The sequence below is a fragment of the Culex pipiens genome, chromosome 2 (genome assembly GCF_016801865.2).
Source record: "Culex pipiens pallens isolate TS chromosome 2, TS_CPP_V2, whole genome shotgun sequence".
Lineage (NCBI taxonomy): Eukaryota > Metazoa > Arthropoda > Insecta > Diptera > Culicidae > Culex > Culex pipiens.
In genome coordinates, this window is record NC_068938.1 from 162,313,519 (window position 1) to 162,333,122 (window position 19,604).

The 19,604-nt window shown below is 36.4% G+C and overlaps 1 protein-coding gene across 4 annotated transcripts in view; it reads left to right on the forward strand.

Moving 5' to 3' along the window:
• LOC120424996 (5-hydroxytryptamine receptor-like) overlaps positions 1–19,604 on the forward strand; it is a 133,009-nt gene that overhangs the window by 64,407 nt on the left and 48,998 nt on the right. For 2 of the 4 annotated variants that reach the window (XM_052707535.1, XM_052707537.1), the window contains exons 4-5: positions 408–705; positions 2,811–2,846. In XM_052707535.1, the coding sequence (XP_052563495.1) occupies positions 408–705; positions 2,811–2,846 (334 nt within the window). The remainder of the gene's footprint in view (positions 1–407; positions 706–2,810; positions 2,847–19,604) is intronic. The other 2 variants (XM_052707536.1, XM_052707538.1) reach the window with 1 other exon arrangement.

Here is a 19,604-nt window from a genome sequence, read left to right on the forward strand (position 1 = left end):
GCACCCTTATCGGATATGGTGGAATGTCATTCGCATGAGGGGTAGTGTTATTATTATGATGATTATTGTAGTTATCGGAACGTCGGAATGTTGGCAACCCTGCCTGGTTCGGAAATAATGGTGGAAATTATGTTGTAAAATGTTTTTTTTACGATTTTTATGTATTTATTACTACTAAAGCTTTTGTTATTGCTGTTTATATTATTCTTTAAACTTACTAGTATTTAAAAAGTTGAATTTGGATAGTTGAAAATTTGGTTAGTTGAATATGACCTCTTTTTGGAGTAATTTTACATAAAAAATGTGTAAATTGAAGACCTGATAAAAATTCACATGTTCCTGATGTAATATTACACTTTTTTTACACGATTACCATTATTTTTAACGACATCCTCTCCTTCCTCCAGGTACTGGGCCGTCACGGACATCGACTACGCCCACCAGCGGACGGCCCGCCGGATCGGCTACATGATCATCGTGATCTGGACGCTGTCCGTGCTGGTGTCGATCGCGCCGCTGCTCGGCTGGAAGGACCCGGAGTGGGAGGCCCGCGTCTACCAGGACCTGCAGTGCATCGTGTCGCAGGACATCGGCTACCAGATCTTCGCGACGGCGTCCAGCTTTTACGTGCCGCTGCTGGTGATACTGTTCCTCTACTGGCGGATATTCCTGGCCGCTCGGAAAAGAATCCGCCGGAGACAGCAGGTAATTCGCGCCCTTCCCACCCCGTTTGTTACTTCATGTCCACCAAACATCGCGCGGCTGCTTCTTTGAAAAAAAAGTTACCATCGACCACAGATTCTTCTTCTTGTTGTTGTTTTCTTCACTCGTCTATTGCAATCAAAATTTTGTACTCTCTTGACGTTGTTGACTATTCATTTAAAAAAAACCTTCGCGAGCTCTTTTCGTCTACACTTGCAACTGTATAAATTTCTTGATGTTAATTCTTTCCATTTTTTGCCAGTTCTAAAATATGTTTTAAGAAATATTTCAATCAATCAACAAGTTTATATAAGCCGTTGTCGTTAATTTTCGTCTATCTACAGTTTTTTCAATAATAGTATATACCCTACCGACCTTTTCCAATCCCAGTAGATCCTTTCCAATTTTGTCCCTGAAATTATTATTACTTGAAATTAACCATAATTGTAAACACTTTTTGTACCTTTTTGGACAAATTTCATGACAATTAAAGAATCATGCCTGAACTGACCACCTTCAATTTTGATCAAAACAATCTGACTTAAAAAAAAAAACAACAAACAACAATCAACAAACAACAAACTTCAAACAACAAACAACAAACAACAAACAACAAACAACAAACAACAAACAACAAACAACAAACAACAAACAACAAACAACAAACAACAAACAACAAACAACAAACAACAAACAACAAACAACAAACAACAAACAACAAACAACAAACAACAAACAACAAACAACAAACAACAAACAACAAACAACAAACAACAAACAACAAACAACAAACAACAAACAACAAACAACAAACAACAAACAACAAACAACAAACAACAAACAACAAACAACAAACAACAAACAACAAACAACAAACAACAAACAACAAACAACAAACAACAAACAACAAACAACAAACAACAAACAACAAACAACAAACAACAAACAACAAACAACAAACAACAAACAACAAACAACAAACAACAAACAACAAACAACAAACAACAAACAACAAACAACAAACAACAAACAACAAACAACAAACAACAAACAACAAACAACAAACAACAAACAACAAACAACAAACAACAAACAACAAACAACAAACAACAAACAACAAACAACAAACAACAAACAACAAACAACAAACAACAAACAACAAACAACAAACAACAAACAACAAACAACAAACAACAAACAACAAACAACAAACAACAAACAACAAACAACAAACAACAAACAACAAACAACAAACAACAAACAACAAACAACAAACAACAAACAACAAACAACAAACAACAAACAACAAACAACAAACAACAATTTTAGATTTTTTTAAGAACTTTGTCAAGTATGAATTTTGCATTTAGAGGGTCAATTATTTTTGTTCAGAATCGACCTTATCTTCAAATATGATTGAAATTATCTTTCTTATTTTTTTAAATAAACTTTCAAAACTCTCTGATCAAAATCGAAGGGAACTGGTCTTTCGTCACTTGTTCAAGAATCATGTTACGTGTAATCCGTTACCAATTGAATTGAAAAGTCAATGAAATTGCAACTCATTTTTTCTTCCTTCAACAACAACAGCAGGAGAAAGTTCTCCGTTCAATTTGGTTCCGTTTTCCCCTAAACTATGACCAATATTAAGCTTTTAAGCTGCCCCCTTACCTGTGGCCAAAAACTTTCCCAAAAAAACGATCCTCAGTGTAACTTCTCCTCCAACCAATGTTCAAGAGTGCATCCATGTAGGTTGGAGCAAACAAAAATGAAGTTGCACAATTTAATCCCGATAGTAATTACTTTTACGATTACTTCTTCCTCCTCAGCCCCAAATCCTCTACCCTTGCATGCCGTTTCGTTCTTTCTGTAGTTTGTTCAACCCAAAAAACGACACACAAACAGTTTGATTGTAGTTTGTTTCTTGTCGTATCAGTAAATTAATTGTTCATTTTTGACAGTTTTCTAAAACAAAATAACGCGATTAAATACGAACGATCCCTCCCAAAAAAAAAAACAAATCTATTTGCGAAACGATATCTCTCTAGGCTTCTTGCTCTATCAACAAAACTATATATATTTTCTCTAATTATCATCATTTCGTACAGGGTAAAACAATTGTGCAATTGATACCAAAAACTTTAGTAAGTATTTACGTTTGTTTTCAAGTTTTCATTTCTGTTCTTACCTTTCCTTTATCCGTTTTTTCACACTTTTCTCTATGGTTTTCTGTGTTTTCGACTCCTTTCCTCACCTTTTCTCTCTTTTCATCATTTGCCGTAGTGCCCTTTTCTCTTTCACTGTGTGTTTTGGTTGTGTTTTTCTACACTGTTTTTTTTTCATTCTCTCTATCGATTTATTTGTGTATTTTTCTTCGTTTTCAAATTGGAATTCCAAATTTAGTCCAGATGTACCGATTTTGTTTGTGTTTTTAGCTGATTTTTTTCTTGTCCTGGTTTTAAAACTTCCTGCTAACCGCCCTGAGCAGCAAATTCCTGTCCCTTAACTTCCCTGTACAAATATCAAATGAGCTTTTAAGTGCTACACTCTGAAGAAAGTTGAATGATTATCAAACTTTATGTCTAATCCAGCAAACCCTGATTCAACTTTCTCCATGTGTAAGCACACAACCCGTCACAGCTTCACCTCACAAAAAGTGCCTAGCTTGCTGGAAAAGAACCCTTTTTGCCCACACCCATCATTCGCTTTAGTGACAAACCACGTACCCAACCTGCCAGCCACATCCAACAAGAAGCAGCTTAAACCAACTAAGCTAAAAGTTGTCAAACCCGCACCTCCTTTACCCAAGGTAAAACTGTCTGAGAGTGTAAAAAGTGCTCCTATCAGCTGGAAAAAGCTTACCCACCCACTCTCTCTCTTAGTCTAGGTAGTGCTGCACTTCCCTCGAACTACGACACAATTCACACGCACTCCGCACCAAACCGACCTGCATCTCGAGTGACAGATTTCAAGCAGGAGGGGGAATGAGGAAGGGGGATATCTGACCAGTAAACCCTCAACCACCACCGCATCAGAGCTTCAAACGCAAAGCTGACGCGCTGTAGAAGAGCTTTGCTGAGTAGACGCACACACCTTCAATTGCATTAGGGTGGTTCCTTATTTCACTGAGGGCTTATGATAATAAATTGCCACAATAGAGGCACAACACGCTAAAGTTGAGTTGACCTTGCATTTTCAAGCTTAAGCCTATATATAGCTTATAGGAAGGGATTTGCTTGATATAATAGGTCTATTCCCGTACTACAGATTTCTGCAATTCTGCACAAAAACGGCAGCAGGGCGTTCCCGTACTTTTCTGCAACAAAAGTAACTTTTCTCTCAGGCAGAACTTCTGCAGTGAGAGAGGTAGAAGTTTCAGCGAAACCGTTCCCGTACTTTTCTGCAAGCTCTCTCTTCTCTTTCTTGTTGAAAAGTTACTGCAATTTGGTGTGATGGATGTTGAGTACACGCTTACATAAAATTTGCAAGTTGGGTGAAATGAAGCATTTTATTATTAGTTGTAATAATAAATGATTTTGGGGTAGTTTTTTAAGTCTGGTTTTATTGAAAACGATTTTTGTATGTTCATTCATGTAAATGATAAAGCGATTTTTTTTTACCTGATAAAAACGGCTAGTACTTCAACAAAACAAAACTACTATATATAGTACTATAAAAACAAATTGTTTTAAAAACTTTTAGAAGACACATTTCTGTTGAGCTTAGTAATTTCAAATAAATATTTGTTTAGGAATAACTTTTGATCTTAAATTGATTTTGAATTTAGCATATATTTAGTAGTGTTAAAATAATAGGTAAATTTAATTGGCAAATAATAAATTGTACCTTTAACGGTGCTACCAATTTGTATTCTTCTATGAACAAAAAAACATGATGTAATTTTGGCAAAACTAAAATTCTGAAACTCTGAAATTCTTGAATTGTTAAATTCCTAAATTCTCAAACTATTAAATTCTTTTGTTCCTAAATTCTCAAATTCTTCGCAATCTTGAATCATAAAAAAAACACTCATTTTTTGGAGTCATATTTTAGGTTAGAAACTGAAATTAAGAAAATCTAGAGATTGGAAATTTGGACTGTATCTATTTTATTTATGCTTGAGTTTTAAAATTTTTGGTTTACAGAATTTTTTAGTTTTACTTATTTTTGAAATTATGATTTCTTTAATTTTCATTCTTATTATTATTTCGCTCCAAAAGTTTAATTCAGATCCACATGACCTCCTTGCCCTGATATACAGTGTAAACTAACAGGATATCGTTTCAATAAAATTACAATTACAATTACAATTACAATTATTTTTAACTGTTGCTTTTGATTTTTTGGTGTTCTGAACTCATAAATATTCAAACTTTTGTTTTTTTATTTCGATTTTTTTTCAACCTTTATTTTTTTATTTTGAATTTTCAAAATTAAGATTCTTTTGAAATTTTAAACATTTTGAAATATTTAGTTTACAATTATTTGAATTTGTGATTTATTACTCTTTTTTTATATTTTTCTGATATATTTTTTTGCATTTTTAAATTTCTCAAATATCTGATTTATGTATTTTGAAAGTTTCTCAATTTGAAAATATTTGTTTTTTTTTTTTATATATATTTTGAGCGAGTCCACGAGCAAAGCATACCCATCTCGCATCGACCTCACCAATCTGCCTGAAATTTTCAGGGGTTGTTTGTACATATAAAACTAGCATCTGGCCAAAATATGAGCACTCTAGGTCAACGGGAAGTGGGGCAAATCGGGACACAAAGTTTGAAGGTTCAAAAACGTCAAAAATCTTAAAAAGCCTATAACTTGGGCAAAATTCAATTTAATTTCAAAATTCAAAATGCATCTGAAAGGGCTCAAAAAATGCAACAAAATGCAGTGTAGAGCATCCCGATTGGTTAATTCTAAAGGGAGTTATTGGCATTTTAGTGAAAAAATAGCATAATTTTCAAACTCAAATAAAAAAGTGTTCCATCCAGATATCAACTCGGTTCGACCTGCAGCTTGTAGGGGACATCTGGGACTACCATTTGAGACTGAGAACGCTTTGGGTAAGGCAGTTTTTCACCTAAAATAAACACTTTTACTTTTAGTGAATTTTTTGGTTGTAAATTTTTGCTTGGGGGACCCCTTAGATCCCATTTTCTGGTGATAATTTTATCATGTTCGTGTTCCTGAGACAATTTCACATTAGAAACATGCATAAAAATGCTTATTTTCATCCAATTTAACCCTTTAAAAAATGAAAGTTAAAAAAAATTGAGAAGCTGCTTTTTGCTGGTGTCATCTAGTATCCTTGGAAACGAACTTGATTTTCAATAAATGTGAATCGAAGATTTTTTTTAACTTTCATTTTTTAAAGGGTTAAATTGGATGAAAATAAGCATTTTTATGCATGTTTCTAATGTGAAATTGTCTCAGGAACACGAAAATGATAAAATTATCACCAGAAAATGGGATCTAAGGGGTCCCCCAAGCAAAAATTTACAACCAAAAAATTCACTAAAAGTAAAAGTGTTTATTTAAGGTGAAAAACTGCCTTACCCAAAGCGTTCTCAGTCTCAGATGGTAGTCCCAGATTAGTGCGTCCATCCCGGGAATTCCCGGGACAAAAATCCCGGGATTTTTCCAAAACCGGGAATTCCCGAATCCCGGGATTTTCTATAATTTGTCCCGGGAATTCCCGAAATTGAAAAAAAATCATATTTTGGTCTGGAAATTCAGATTTGGTTCTGAAATTAGTAGAACAATAAAATGAATTAAGAAAATCTCAGCATTAAATTGGCTTTTTTGGAAAAAATATTATAATTTTAATTAACAGGTGCCTAGTGTATTAAATTTTTTCTCTATTATTTTTTTTAAAGACTGGATATATTTACGTATTTATAATCAAAAACCGGCATCTTGGGCAAATAAGTACAAATGTAACGAATAAATACAGCTATTAAAGCAAAAAATAATTGCATGACGTTTTGGATGACTTCGGTTAAAACAGGAACAGAACAAAAAAAATGTACTTCCAAATGTATTGTTCTAAAATCTCCTGTACATATTTAGACTGTAATTCTGATTTTCCCTCGGTTGGCGGTAGTAACTTGAAGATAATTTGTAAAATATGTTTTATATAGAACAATGAATTCAAAACTTATCTAAAATTTTATATTGACTGTTATTTACTGTGGTTTTTTTTGTTTTTTAGACATATAAAATAAATTTTTTAAGCTGTTTTAGTCATATCATATAAAAATATATATAAAAGAAAAAAATATTAAAAGAATTCCAAAGTTTTTTTTTAAATAGGTTTTATAAACACATGGAAGACAAAAGCTTATTGGACCTTTTTTAAAAAAAAACTTGTCGTCTTTGTTTAGATTGAAGTGAAAGGATTATCACCATTTGATATTATTAAGCTAATTCTATGAATTTAAGCTTGAAAACATAACAAATATAATGAAACATAGATTTTATTACTGATTCAAAAATTTCCCGGGATCCCGGGAATTCCCGGGATTCCAAAAATATTTTTCCCGTTTCCCGGGAAATTCAAAACCCGGGAAAATTGGACGCCCTATCCCAGATGTCCCCTACAAGCTGCAGGTCGAACCGAGTTGATATCTGGATGGAACACTTTTTTATTTGAGTTTGAAAATTATGCTATTTTTTCACTAAAATGCCAATAACTCCCTTCAGAATTAACCAATCGGGATGCTCTACACTGCATTTTGTTGCATTTTGTTAGCCCTTTCAGATGCATTTTGAATTTTGAAATTAAATTGAATTTTGCCCAAGTTATAAGCTTTTTAAGATTTTTGACGTTTTTGAACCTTCAAACTTTGTGTCCCGATTTGCCCCACTTCCCGTTGACCTAGAGTGCTCATATTTTGGCCAGATGCTAGTTTTATATGTACAAACAACCCCTGAAAATTTCAGGCAGATTGGTGAGGTCCAAACGACGTCCCATACAAAGGGGTATGCCCTGTTCGTGGACTCGCTCATGGATTTCTTAATTTCCAGATTTCTTAATTTAAGTTTTTCAAAAATTTTGAGTTTTTGATTCATTTTTTTCTAATTTGTCAATTTTGCTGCGTCACCGTTGTTCTTTCATGTGACATCCAGTCATAATTTGTTTATGTTATTATGAATAATCTTTCAAGCATTCTGCAATTTAAACATGTGTTTTGGTCCCTTCTATATAAAACCTATGTTTGTCTTTTTTTAATCATATTTATTAAACGTACCTACCACTCTAATTTGTAAAAATGTTTACCTAATGTACAAAATTTGAGTTGTTTCTAATATTAATTTCTTCCTAAGCCTCCTAAGCATAATTAATTTCTAGTTACTTAATAAATAATACATCCTTGATTTTTTAAATAAAACGTTGAACTGCATAAAAATAACATCCCCGTTATAGAGGTAAACTTCTTTCAATTACTTTTTTTGTGAACTATTTTTATAATATGTTGAAATAATTAAAAAAAACTTTAGTACCCAATTTGAGTAAATTCACTCAACTGTGTACAATATTGCAGAAAAAGTACTGGAATGCGCTACCCAGGCAAAAGTTTTGCGGTTTCTCTCCTTGCAGAACTTCTGCAAAAGAGAGAGATGAAGAGAGCGAACTGAAAAGTACGGGAACGTGCTGCAAAAAGTGACTTATGCTGGCTGCAGAATTCTGCAGAAGCTGCAGAAATTCTGCAATTCTGCAAGTACGGGAATAGACCTAATGTATTTAGCAAAGTTGCAAAGATACTTACAGTATGTAAAAAAAGTATCTACACAGCTAAAAAAGTAGTAATCCAGCTGCGTGTAAAAGTGTTAGGTGTAAAATACATATTGCATTATTTTATGTAATTTTATGTAATTTTACGCCCTGAAATATGTAGCCTATCAGTATGGGAAACCTACTTGACCAAAATGTCAAGCTGATATATGCGTTTATCCTTACAGATTTTCATCGGTCTGATGGCCGAGTGGGCTAAGGCGCCAATCCTTACTGTTGGTGCTGGGTTTGAAACCCGTCGGTTGCAACTTTTTTTTTGTGTTTGCAAAAATTGTACATGCAGTGTGTAATATTAAGTGTTTATTTTGACGAAGGTGATGTGCATGCTTTTGCATGCGATTTTACCATCGGATTTTTTGCTGTGTACACCTCTTGGGCACAATACACATTTTATGATGAAACATGTAAACAATTTAATGTTTGACAGAAACCTAGTACTACGTTTTGCTCAGAAACTCATGCCGAACATTTTGCTATGAAAAGCTCATGAAAAGATGATTTCTATAAAAAGTTATATAACAAATACTATTACAGAAATCAAAAAGGGTACAAAAAAAGTTTGTACACCTTTCGAAAAATTAACATAAATTAAGTTATTTGATGACAAATCACCATAATCCAGTCTCCCAACTCCAAATAGGCATCCTTGACTGATTAAAAAAATAATTTGGATTGAATAAAAAGTTTACTTAATACTTAGTTTAAAAGTTTGTATAACTCTGGAAATTTTATATGAAACTTATCTTAACTTAATTTTGCAAACTTTCAATTTATCTAAATGTCAAAATATGACCATAGAATTGCTAAATAAACATTTTGGAATGGGTATTACACTTTTTTTCAAAACCTCGCTCCACAAGCTGAATATTGTTCCTTGACCTATTTTAGGACTCTGGGCCAAATGTGAGCAAAATCGGTCATCATTTACCCATTGATACTCGGAGGCAGTGTTGCAAATGAGTGATAAAAAAGCTATCAATAGATTATCTCTGCACCAAAAATATCCGAGAGTATAGTGGCCGTCACTATAGCTTGTGAGATCTCTTCTTGTGTCTCGTGATTCCCAGCGATGTCATTCTCTCTCTATCACTCTTCCCCTTTTCCTCGACTATGCGCTCTCACCGCTGAGTCTCTCAATCTCTCCAAAAACTGCAATGAGAGAACGCGAGATGGCGATTAGGATCCGACCACGTATGATGTCCCGTCAAACAGCGTTTGCGAAATTGGTTTTGTTGCGGCCACAAAATTGAACGCTGTTACGGTAGGATGATCGTGGAAGCGGGAATGAGAGAGAAAAGGAAAATGTCAATCGCGAGTGGGTAAACACGAAAACGTGTTCGGCTATGTTCGGCGCTGAGAGTTTCAATGAAGAGAGAAGAGTAGTTGTATTTGAGGCATGAATATTCAGGCGGGATAATTGTAGTTGCTGAAAGCTGATATTTTGATATTTTAACAACCCTGCTCGGAGGTGAAGTTTGTACGGGAAAAAACAGCTTTAAATTACGAAAAAAAACATAGCTCAGTGGCAAAACTTTTGGCCTCTATATCTCAAAAGCTTTTTTTTGCCGAAACAAAAAAAATATGTGGTTTTCAGGAAAATGATTTTTGCATGAAAGATTGGTAAAAATTTAAAAAAGTTACATATTTTTTTCTGAAAAGCCCTCATCAACCCTTACAGCTTTGCAGAAGATGAAAAATGGATCATAAAATTCCTTGAAAAGATACAGATTTTCTAATATTTACGGAATATTTTTGTATGGACAATAAAGTGCCCAGAAAAGATGTCCCCCTGCTCCACAAGCATAAATACAGTTTTTTGTGTTATTTAAAGAATCTGTCTAAATTTTGGGCGAAACTGGTTGAGATTAACCCATTGATACCCGAGCCTGAAGATGGTGAAAAAAATGTTTTCATACAAAAATGACATTTATAAATCGCTATTATTTTTTCAGAATCGATTATCACAGTTTTGGTATGTTCTACAAAATTGTAGAGCATTAAATTTCCATGGAGAATCTCACTTTTTGGAATATTTGGATGGAAATAGCGCTCCGTGCAGACCAAACAGTAGGAAAATTGTTTTTTCATACATTTTTTCGATTTTTTCCACACAAACTTCACCCCCGAGTATCAATGAGTAAATGTTGACTGATTTTGTTTATATTTGGCATAGAGTTTTAAAATAGCTAAAGGAACATAAATCAGCTTGTGGAGCGAGGTTTTGAAAAAAAGTCCCATATTCTGGGCCTCTAATAGATAGCTGCAAAAATTGTATGAAGACTTGTATGGGTGAACCAATAACACAAAATGGCTTATTTGGTCATAGAGCAGGCTCCCACCAAGTTTGAGCCAAATCCTAAAATAAAAATGGACAAAATAAACCGATTTCGTAGATAATTGCTCAAAGTTTCCTAAAAAATCAATTTGGTCCACTAGATATTCAAGTATTCACAAAAAAAGAACCACCCTAGCTCACTTTTCACGTGCACTACGCTTTCCCAACCTTACACAACTAACTTCGAAACCGAGGAGAGAGATCTAGCAATGGTTGCGTTTTCTCAGAATGCACTTGCTTGCACAAAGCTTGGCTTAGATTTTAGATTTTAGAGAGAAGCCGGCTGAAGAGGTGAGGCAATACGGATCATTCTCTTCAACAATAGTGCAACTAATGAGAGTCAATGTGAGTTTTCCTGGAAAATAGTTGGTAGTTTCCCCCCCTGTCCTGCTCAAAAGCTCGAAAGTTATGTGGTTGTGGAGCTTTTCGGATGAGCTCGGCATTTTTCCGGCAGGATGAGCATGATGGACGGATTGGCCTGGCTACGTTCACAAAAGCTTGTAGAAGGGGTGATTTGGTTAAGTCTTTATGGAGAACACACTAAAATGCATCTCCCCTTAGGTTGGGGACACTCCAGTTGAGTGAGTTTCAACAATGGAGGTTAGTTATGAAAAGTATGTTTTTGGGCTATGAATGCAGCTTTAAAAAGCTTACAAGGGAGTACAAAGGCTACATTTTCAGCAAAGGGGAAAACTTTGAGAAGAATTTGAATTTCAATCAAGCCACTTGTTACAATTTCGCATCAACTTCGTAAACTGCTTAAAATTCAAACGTTCTGCCAAAATGCTCCACGTGTCACTCAACTTTCCACCAGATTGCACCCCATTCAGATCAAATTTGACTTTAATCGGATATCATCATCGCCACCATCCATATTGCAGCCCCGATTGCAACAGGCAGCAAATTGATATTACCCAATGACGCCTATCACTGGAGTGGGGAGCTCACTTCTAGGTTATGTCTACGCTCTAGTGAAGCCTCCTACAAGTTCTGTTGAGCGAGTAAGCCCCTTTGTTACGCGAACCAACTGAATTGGCAATTTTCGTTGAGCGACCCCCTGACTAGGGAATTTGAGTAAGGGAAGTGTAGAACTCGGACAAATCACAAAACAAAATATGTCATTAAATTTTGACCATTTTTGAAGCTTTCTAAGACATCTTCGTTCCGAAATAATATCAAATTACATTTCTCTCGTGAAGATTCCCTGCCGAGCTAGGCTCGTTCAAAATTCACGCTCTCTCTTCTGCGAACCGAAATTCCTGCCAGCCTCTAGGTCGTACTTTTCACTGTTGGAAACTCTAAAGAGCTTTTTGTGATGGTGTTTGAACGCGAAAAATCGATTCGATATTGGCGCCACGATGAACATTGCAATAAGTGATACCGAGGGAAGCTTAACACAGTCTTGTAGCCCCAACAGGGTAAAAAAAAGTTGGAAATGCCTTTTTTATTATAACTTAAGGTAGACGCATCTGTTTTGCATCTACCTTGTTGGAGGTGATTTTTGATATTCTTCCGGATCGAATGCAACAAAAATCATCCAAATCGGTTGAGTTTTCGCCGAGATCCAGCCGGTTGAAGTTGCAATTCCTTGGCATTTCCAACATTTTTGACCCCCTTGGTGCTTCGCGTAAGTTTTGACCCCGTTGGTGCTACAAGTGTTAAGAGATGAGAGCCAGCGTTTCCAAAACTTGGGCTGTAATGATGTAAATGATTGTAGGAAACCAAGTTTTAAATAAACAAATTTTGATTAATTTGCATTTAGTAGAGTGTAACAAAAATGACTTTTTGGCGGGCATTCAGGGGCTTGTTCTGCACTATGAGGTATTTCCATATAAGCGAGCGGCCAAAAATATTTTTTTGCTTTTTTGTGACTTTTTTGTGTTGTTTGTACTTAGTATAATGAAAACATGTGAATTTTGATATTTTTTTTCCAAAAAAAAAGTTTAATTTTCGATTTTTTCATATATTTGAGGCCACATGCATAAAAGTGGTGAATTTGAATATTCTTGCTCTGTCTATTTGATGCACGGAATGGCGGTTTATGCTATGTTAAAGTTTCTGATTTACGTTCAATCTCCCTCCCCTTCTTCTTGGGTTATAATCCACCTCTCTTTGAGAAACGATGTGATGTGATGGTTCTGCAATGTTGTAATTCTTACAAATATACTCGAAAGCAGTTCTCACGTTTTCAGAATAGTGCTTCGTTATATCGTACAGGGACACTACGGTATTATTATCCATACTTTCAAAAGAACACAACAACGAACTGATACGAATATTCGACGAATCGTTTCTGTAAAATACTTAGAATAGGAATTTCTAATTTTATTAAACGTACCTAAGTACCAACAAAGTCATGAATATCAAATCAATTTCAAAACATACATAGCAGGTACGTCATTTCTGCCTCCGCAGGTAAATAATGTGATTTTAACCAAACGTGTACGCGAAATCATTAATTTTCTTGCATGAATCAAAATGTTCAAAATGGCATAACTCAAAAAGTGCACATAAGTGCACTTTGAAATTTGGAGACAAGTTAGGACATGGTTCAAATTTTAAGCTGCAAAATTTTCAGATCGCACAAATGCACACAAAAAAAGTACTCCATTAACAATGTTGAAAAAAACTAAATTTTGAATAAAAATCCATCTTTTTTGATTTTTATTATTTTTTTAGCCTGTAAAAGTGTGTTTTGTAAAATGTTATTGAAAAGTTGAATCAATTACCTTTCTGAATATATATAATGATGCAGGAAAAAATACATAAACAGCTACACAGTACAACTATGAAAAATAATCATTTTTTTGTCAAAAAACATGTTTTTTCTTACCATTTTCGCCTTTGAAGGTCTGCAATTCAGTGAATTTTGAACCTACAACTTTCAAACTCCGGATTTTTCTTAGTTAGAATGTTTATTTTCGAAAAAAAATACCAAAAAAATAATTAGAACATGTCGGTTTTTCGATTTATGGCCGCCTGAAACCCCATAGTGTTCTGGTGGGCATACTTAGCCCAAATCCCAAATATTAGCTTAATTGGACGTAACAGGAGCTGGCGCTTTGCATTTGAGTTTGAAATGGGATTTAACCCGTATTTTTTTCAAACATGACAATTTTTGAGGCACTTTGACCACTGAAGCGTTTACCGTTACGTCGGGGATTGTGAATATGTATCTCTAGTGCGTCCATCCCGGGAATTCCCGGAAAAAAAATCCCGGGATTTTTCCAAAACCGGGAATTGCCGAATCCCGGAATTTTTTATAATTTGTCCCGGGATTTCATGAAATTGAATAAAAAAAATCGAATTTTGGCCCGGAATATATTTTTTTTGTAGAAATGCATTTATAGTTGAATACATAATAATCGATAAGAATTTAAAAGCATTAAAATTTGTATTCTGCATAGATCAGCAATAATTTGGCTTATTAGTGAAAATGGTTAATTTTGAGTTTACAGATTCACAAAATTCCAAGTGTTTGAAATATTTTTTATTTATCTCTCTATATTTTTAAAAGACTGGTTATTACATTTATAAATATAAATAAATTTTAAAATTTGAGAAAATATATTGAACTTTTCAGACATTAGTTCCGGTTTTCCCCAGTTAACCAAAGCAGAATAAAAAATAAAAAATATATAAAATTTTAAGTTCTTTTAAGGGGTTACAAACTTGTAGAAAATGCAAAAAACTTAGTAAAGAAAATTTAATGAATCAACTTGAAAGATGCTCACTCCTGAAAGTTTAATGAAGATATTTCATTATTAAACTGAGTAAGAGACGATTTAAGCACAACATTTTACCATGCGCAAAGCAAACTGTAAAACTTTGTGAAATTGGCTAACATTGGGGAGAAGACTCACTAGACCTTCCGTGCTCGATTTTTTTTAATTTTTGTACATTTGAAAAATGAAAGAATCAAAAGCTCTCTAGCTTTTATATGAAAAAAAAATAAAAATATTTTTAATCTTAGTTAAAAATAAACATTTTTGAATATCGGCCTTCGTCAGGCACACGGAACCAGTTTAACGAGTGTTCACCAAAATTATGAGCCGATTTGGTCAAAGCAGTGTTGAGATATCAAAAAAATCAAATCAATTTATTCGCTCTACAGCATTGCCTTGGCGTTCTCGATTGCGAGATTCCTACTCGAAACTAGGTGTCCGAAGCATTGGTTGTTGAGGCAACTGCAAACCTCTTTTTACACCTTAGCTTCCATCCACCCCGGGATTCGAACTGACGACCTTTGGATTGTTAGTCCAACTGCCTACCAGCGACTCCACCGAGGCAGGACCCAGGGAGACGACTCCTACACCTGGATTGAGCTAACGACCTAACCCTCTAGGTTAGACCGGGGCCAACATTGACTTCCCCATCCGACGGAAGGCGTAGTCAGACAAATCTCGTCTCGAAAAATGCCACCGGGGCCGTCTGGGATCGAACCCAAGCCGACTGGGTGAGAGAGTGTTGAGATATCGTGGCACCCATTTTTTGAAACTGCCAACTTCAAATTGTTATATCTCGGCAATGGTACAACCACAAGTTTTCAAATTTATTTTGTTTATAGATGAAAATATATATTTTAATGTCTTTAAAATAGATTTAAAAAAGTTAAAATGTGTTCTTCTACCAACCTCTGACATTTATGCCAATTTGTAACCCCTAAAGCTATTTAAAAAAGGTGCAGGTGGTTATGTTCTACATGACCAATATGACAAAGAACTTTGTACAAAACTCAAAAAATCATGCTATTTTTATTTATATTTTTTAATTCTTTGCCAATTTATTTAATCCTGAGTAATTAATTCTAATTAAATATTTGCATTCAATGGCACCTCTGTGGATATAAATTGCCCATATTGCTCCAAGTCGAATGGCTCGATAAACGTCCCCCCGGTAGAACCTTCCCTCAGGGCCATGGCTACTCCGGGTGTGGCCAATCCTGTCAAAATGGCAATTTTCACTACCACACCCAAAGTTAAAGAACGAGGGGATAGTCCTAACGAAAAGAAGCGTGAGGAAAGTGCTATTTTGCGAGAGTATAGTCCTCTCGCGTGTTCATTCGCTCATTGGAATAGTTCATCCTACTGAATGGCTTATATGGACAAATGACCACCATTCAGTCACCGAACCATGGTGGCCCATACGGCAAAGGCACGGATCAATATGCCGAAGGTCTTGGGTTCGAGTCTCGGTACCGGTTCGTTTTTTTATGGATGAACTTTTTTTGAAGATGAACCCATGAGTAAAGTACTCTCGGTAATTTCGGGATTTATCCTCTCAGTCCGCACACAGTAACATTTTACTACCGAATCGTGCTCTTTATACTCTCGAATGCCGATGTCCAGTTCTGGGTGCAGTATCAAAAACCATGAATTTTGATATCCATATTGCCCCAAGTCGTATGGTTCGATAAATGTACCCCCGGTAGAACCTTCTTCAGGACACTGGCCACTCCGGGTGTGGCCAATCCTGTCAAAATGGCCATTTTCACTACCAGTATAAACAAAACATGAATTTTGATACCCATATTGCTCCAAGACGAATGGTTCGATAAATGTCCCCCCGGTAGAACCTTCCCTCAGGGCCATGGCCACTCCGGGTGTGGCCAATCCTGTCAAAATGGCCATTTTCATTATCAGTATCAAAAACCATGAATTTTGATACCCATATTGCCCCAAGTCGAATGGTTCGATAAATGTCCCCCCGGTAGAACCTTCCCTCAGGGCCATGGCCACTCCGGGTGTGGCCAATCCTGTCAAAATGGCCATTTTTACTACCAGTATCAAAAACCATGAATTTTGATACCCATATTGCCCCAAGTCGAACGGTTCGATAAATGTCCCCCCGGTAGAACCTTCCCACAGGGCCATGGCCACTCCAGGTGTGGCCAATCCTGTCAAAATGGCCATTTTCACTACCAGTATAAACAAAACATGAATTTTGATACCCATATTGCTCCAAGACGAATGGTTCGATAAATGTCCCCCCGGTAGAACCTTCCCTCAGGGCCATGGCCACTCCGGGTGTGGCCAATCCTGTCAAAATGGCCATTTTCATTATCAGTATCAAAAACCATGAATTTTGATACCCATATTGCCCCAAGTCGAATGGTTCGATAAATGTCCCCCCGGTAGAACCTTCCCTCAGGGCCATGGCCACTCCGGGTGTGGCCAATCCTGTCAAAATGGCCATTTTTACTACCAGTATCAAAAACCATGAATTTTGATACCCATATTGCCCCAAGTCGAATGGTTCGATAAATGTCCCCCCGGTAGAACCTTCCCGCAGGGCCATGGCCACTCCGGGTGTGGCCAATCCTGTCAAAATGGCCATTTTCACTACCAGTGTCAAAAACCATGAATTTTGATACCCATATTGCCCCAAGTCGAAAGGTTTGATAAATGTCCCCCCGGTAGAACCTTCCCGCAGGGCCATGGCCACTCCGGGTGTGGCCAATCCTGTCAAAATGGCCATTTTCACTACCAGTATAAAAAACCATGAATTTTGATACCCATATTGCCCCTAGTCGAATGGTTCGATAAATGTCCCCCCGGTAGAACCTTCCCGCAGGGCCATGGCCACTCCGGGTGTGGCCAATCCTGTCAAAATGGCCATTTTCACTACCAGTGTAAAAAACCATGAATTTTGATACCCATATTGCCCCAAGTCGAAAGGTTTGATAAATGTCCCCCCGGTAGAACCTTCCCTCAGGGCCATGGCCAGGGCCACTCAGGGTGTGGCCAATCTTGTCAAAATGGCCATTTTCATTATCAGTATCAAAAACCATGAATTTTGATACCCATATTGCCCCAAGTCGAATGGTTCGATAAATGTCCCCCCGGTAGAACCTTCCCGCAGGGCCATGGCCACTCCGGGTGTGGGCAATCCTGTCAAAATGGCCATTTTCACTACCAGTGTAAAAAACCATGAATTTTGATACCCATATTGCCCCAAGTCGAATGGTTCGATAAATGTCCCCCCGGTAGAACCTTCCCGCAGGGCCATGGCCACTCCGGGTGTGGCCAATCCTGTCAAAATGGCCATTTTCACTACCAGTGTAAAAAACCATGAATTTTGATACCCATATTGCCCCAAGTCGAATGGTTCGATAAATGTCCCCCCGGTAGAACCTTCCCTCAGGGCCATGGCCACTCCGGGTGTGGCCAATATCCTACCAGTTTGGTCCCAACCCCATTGCCTTAAATAATTCTGGTTTTCGAGTGACCGATCTAACAATCTTCGTTAAAACAGAATTCCTCCCAAGTTGGTGCACAACCTGTGTCTTTCAATGTGTGCATGTGTGTGTGAGCAATAAAATTACCACCGTCGATCCGTCTCTGACGGATTTTCGAATAAAACTAAAATTGTTCAGAGGCTATCTGTTACTTATATAGTTCGCATGAAATGTGGCAACAATGGTGCAGCATTCTCGCGTGACAGTTCCAAGAAAGCAGGAGACGAGGCAAAATTTTCACCATGTTGCCACATTTCATGCTAACTATATAAGCTAACAGATAGCCTCTGAACAATTTTAGTTTTATTCGAAAATCCGTCAGAGACGGATCGACGGTGGTAATTTTATTGCTCACACACACATGCACACATTGAAAGACACAGGTTGTGCACCAACTTGGGAGGAATTCTGTTCTAACGAAGATTGTTAGATCGGTCACTCGAAAACCAGAATGATTTAAGGCAATGGGGTTGGGACCAAACTGGTAGGATATTGGCCACACCCGGAGTGGCCATGGCCCTGAGGGAAGGTTCTACCGGGGGGACATTTATCGAACCATTCGACTTGGGGCAATATGGGTATCAAAATTCATGGTTTTCGATACTGGTAATAAAAATTACGGGAAGGTTTTCCCGGGAGTGTTCTGTTGGATGACGTTGTAGGGCTTTGGTGTATTGGGCAAAGTTGTAGGGGAGAAAATTTCATGAAAGTTTGTCAAAGGCGCCAAATTTGTAGCTCTTAATCTACTCGAGATATACGCCATTTTGGTAAACAATGGTAAAAAAGCACTTTTTTAGTGATTACTTAAAATGTTAGCATTTTAGCGGCCTTCTATGTTCTGAAGAGTTGTTTATGACATAAAATTACCCATCATAATTTTAAGCATGAACAATGTATTTTCCATAAAAAACGATCAATTTACCGATTATTACCACGTTTCAATAAGATTCCGCTTAAAAATTATAATTAAATTGATTAAAAACCGTCAAATTCAAATAAAGATATCTAAAAATAGACACCGATAGACACGGAGATATATTCAGAAAATCTAGTTGAAAGTGTGTACTTTCATGTGCATTGTTCGGTTTTGCGCCAAAATGCGCCATTTTGAAAACATTGCAACTTGAAAATAGTTTCAAAATCACTTAAAAATGGTTATAAGTAAAAGTAAAAGTAAATCTTTCCCAGTTCCTGAGGGGAACACCCTTGAAGAGTATCGGGGCCAGCAATTACAAAGCGGATTCTGTGGCAGTTTCAAAAATGGTTATAACTCCTCAATAAAGGCTCAACACATTTTGCTGTCTTCGGCAAAGATGTGTAATTTTATGTCATAAACAACTCTTCAGAACATAGTAGGCCGCTAAAATGCTAACATTTTAAGTAATCACTAAAAAAGTGCTTTTTTACCATTGTTTACCAAAATGGCGTATATCTCGAGTAGATTAAGAGCTACAAATTTGGCGCCTTTGACAAACTTTCATGAAATTTTCTCCCCTACAGCTTTGCCCAATACACCAAAGCCCTACAACGTC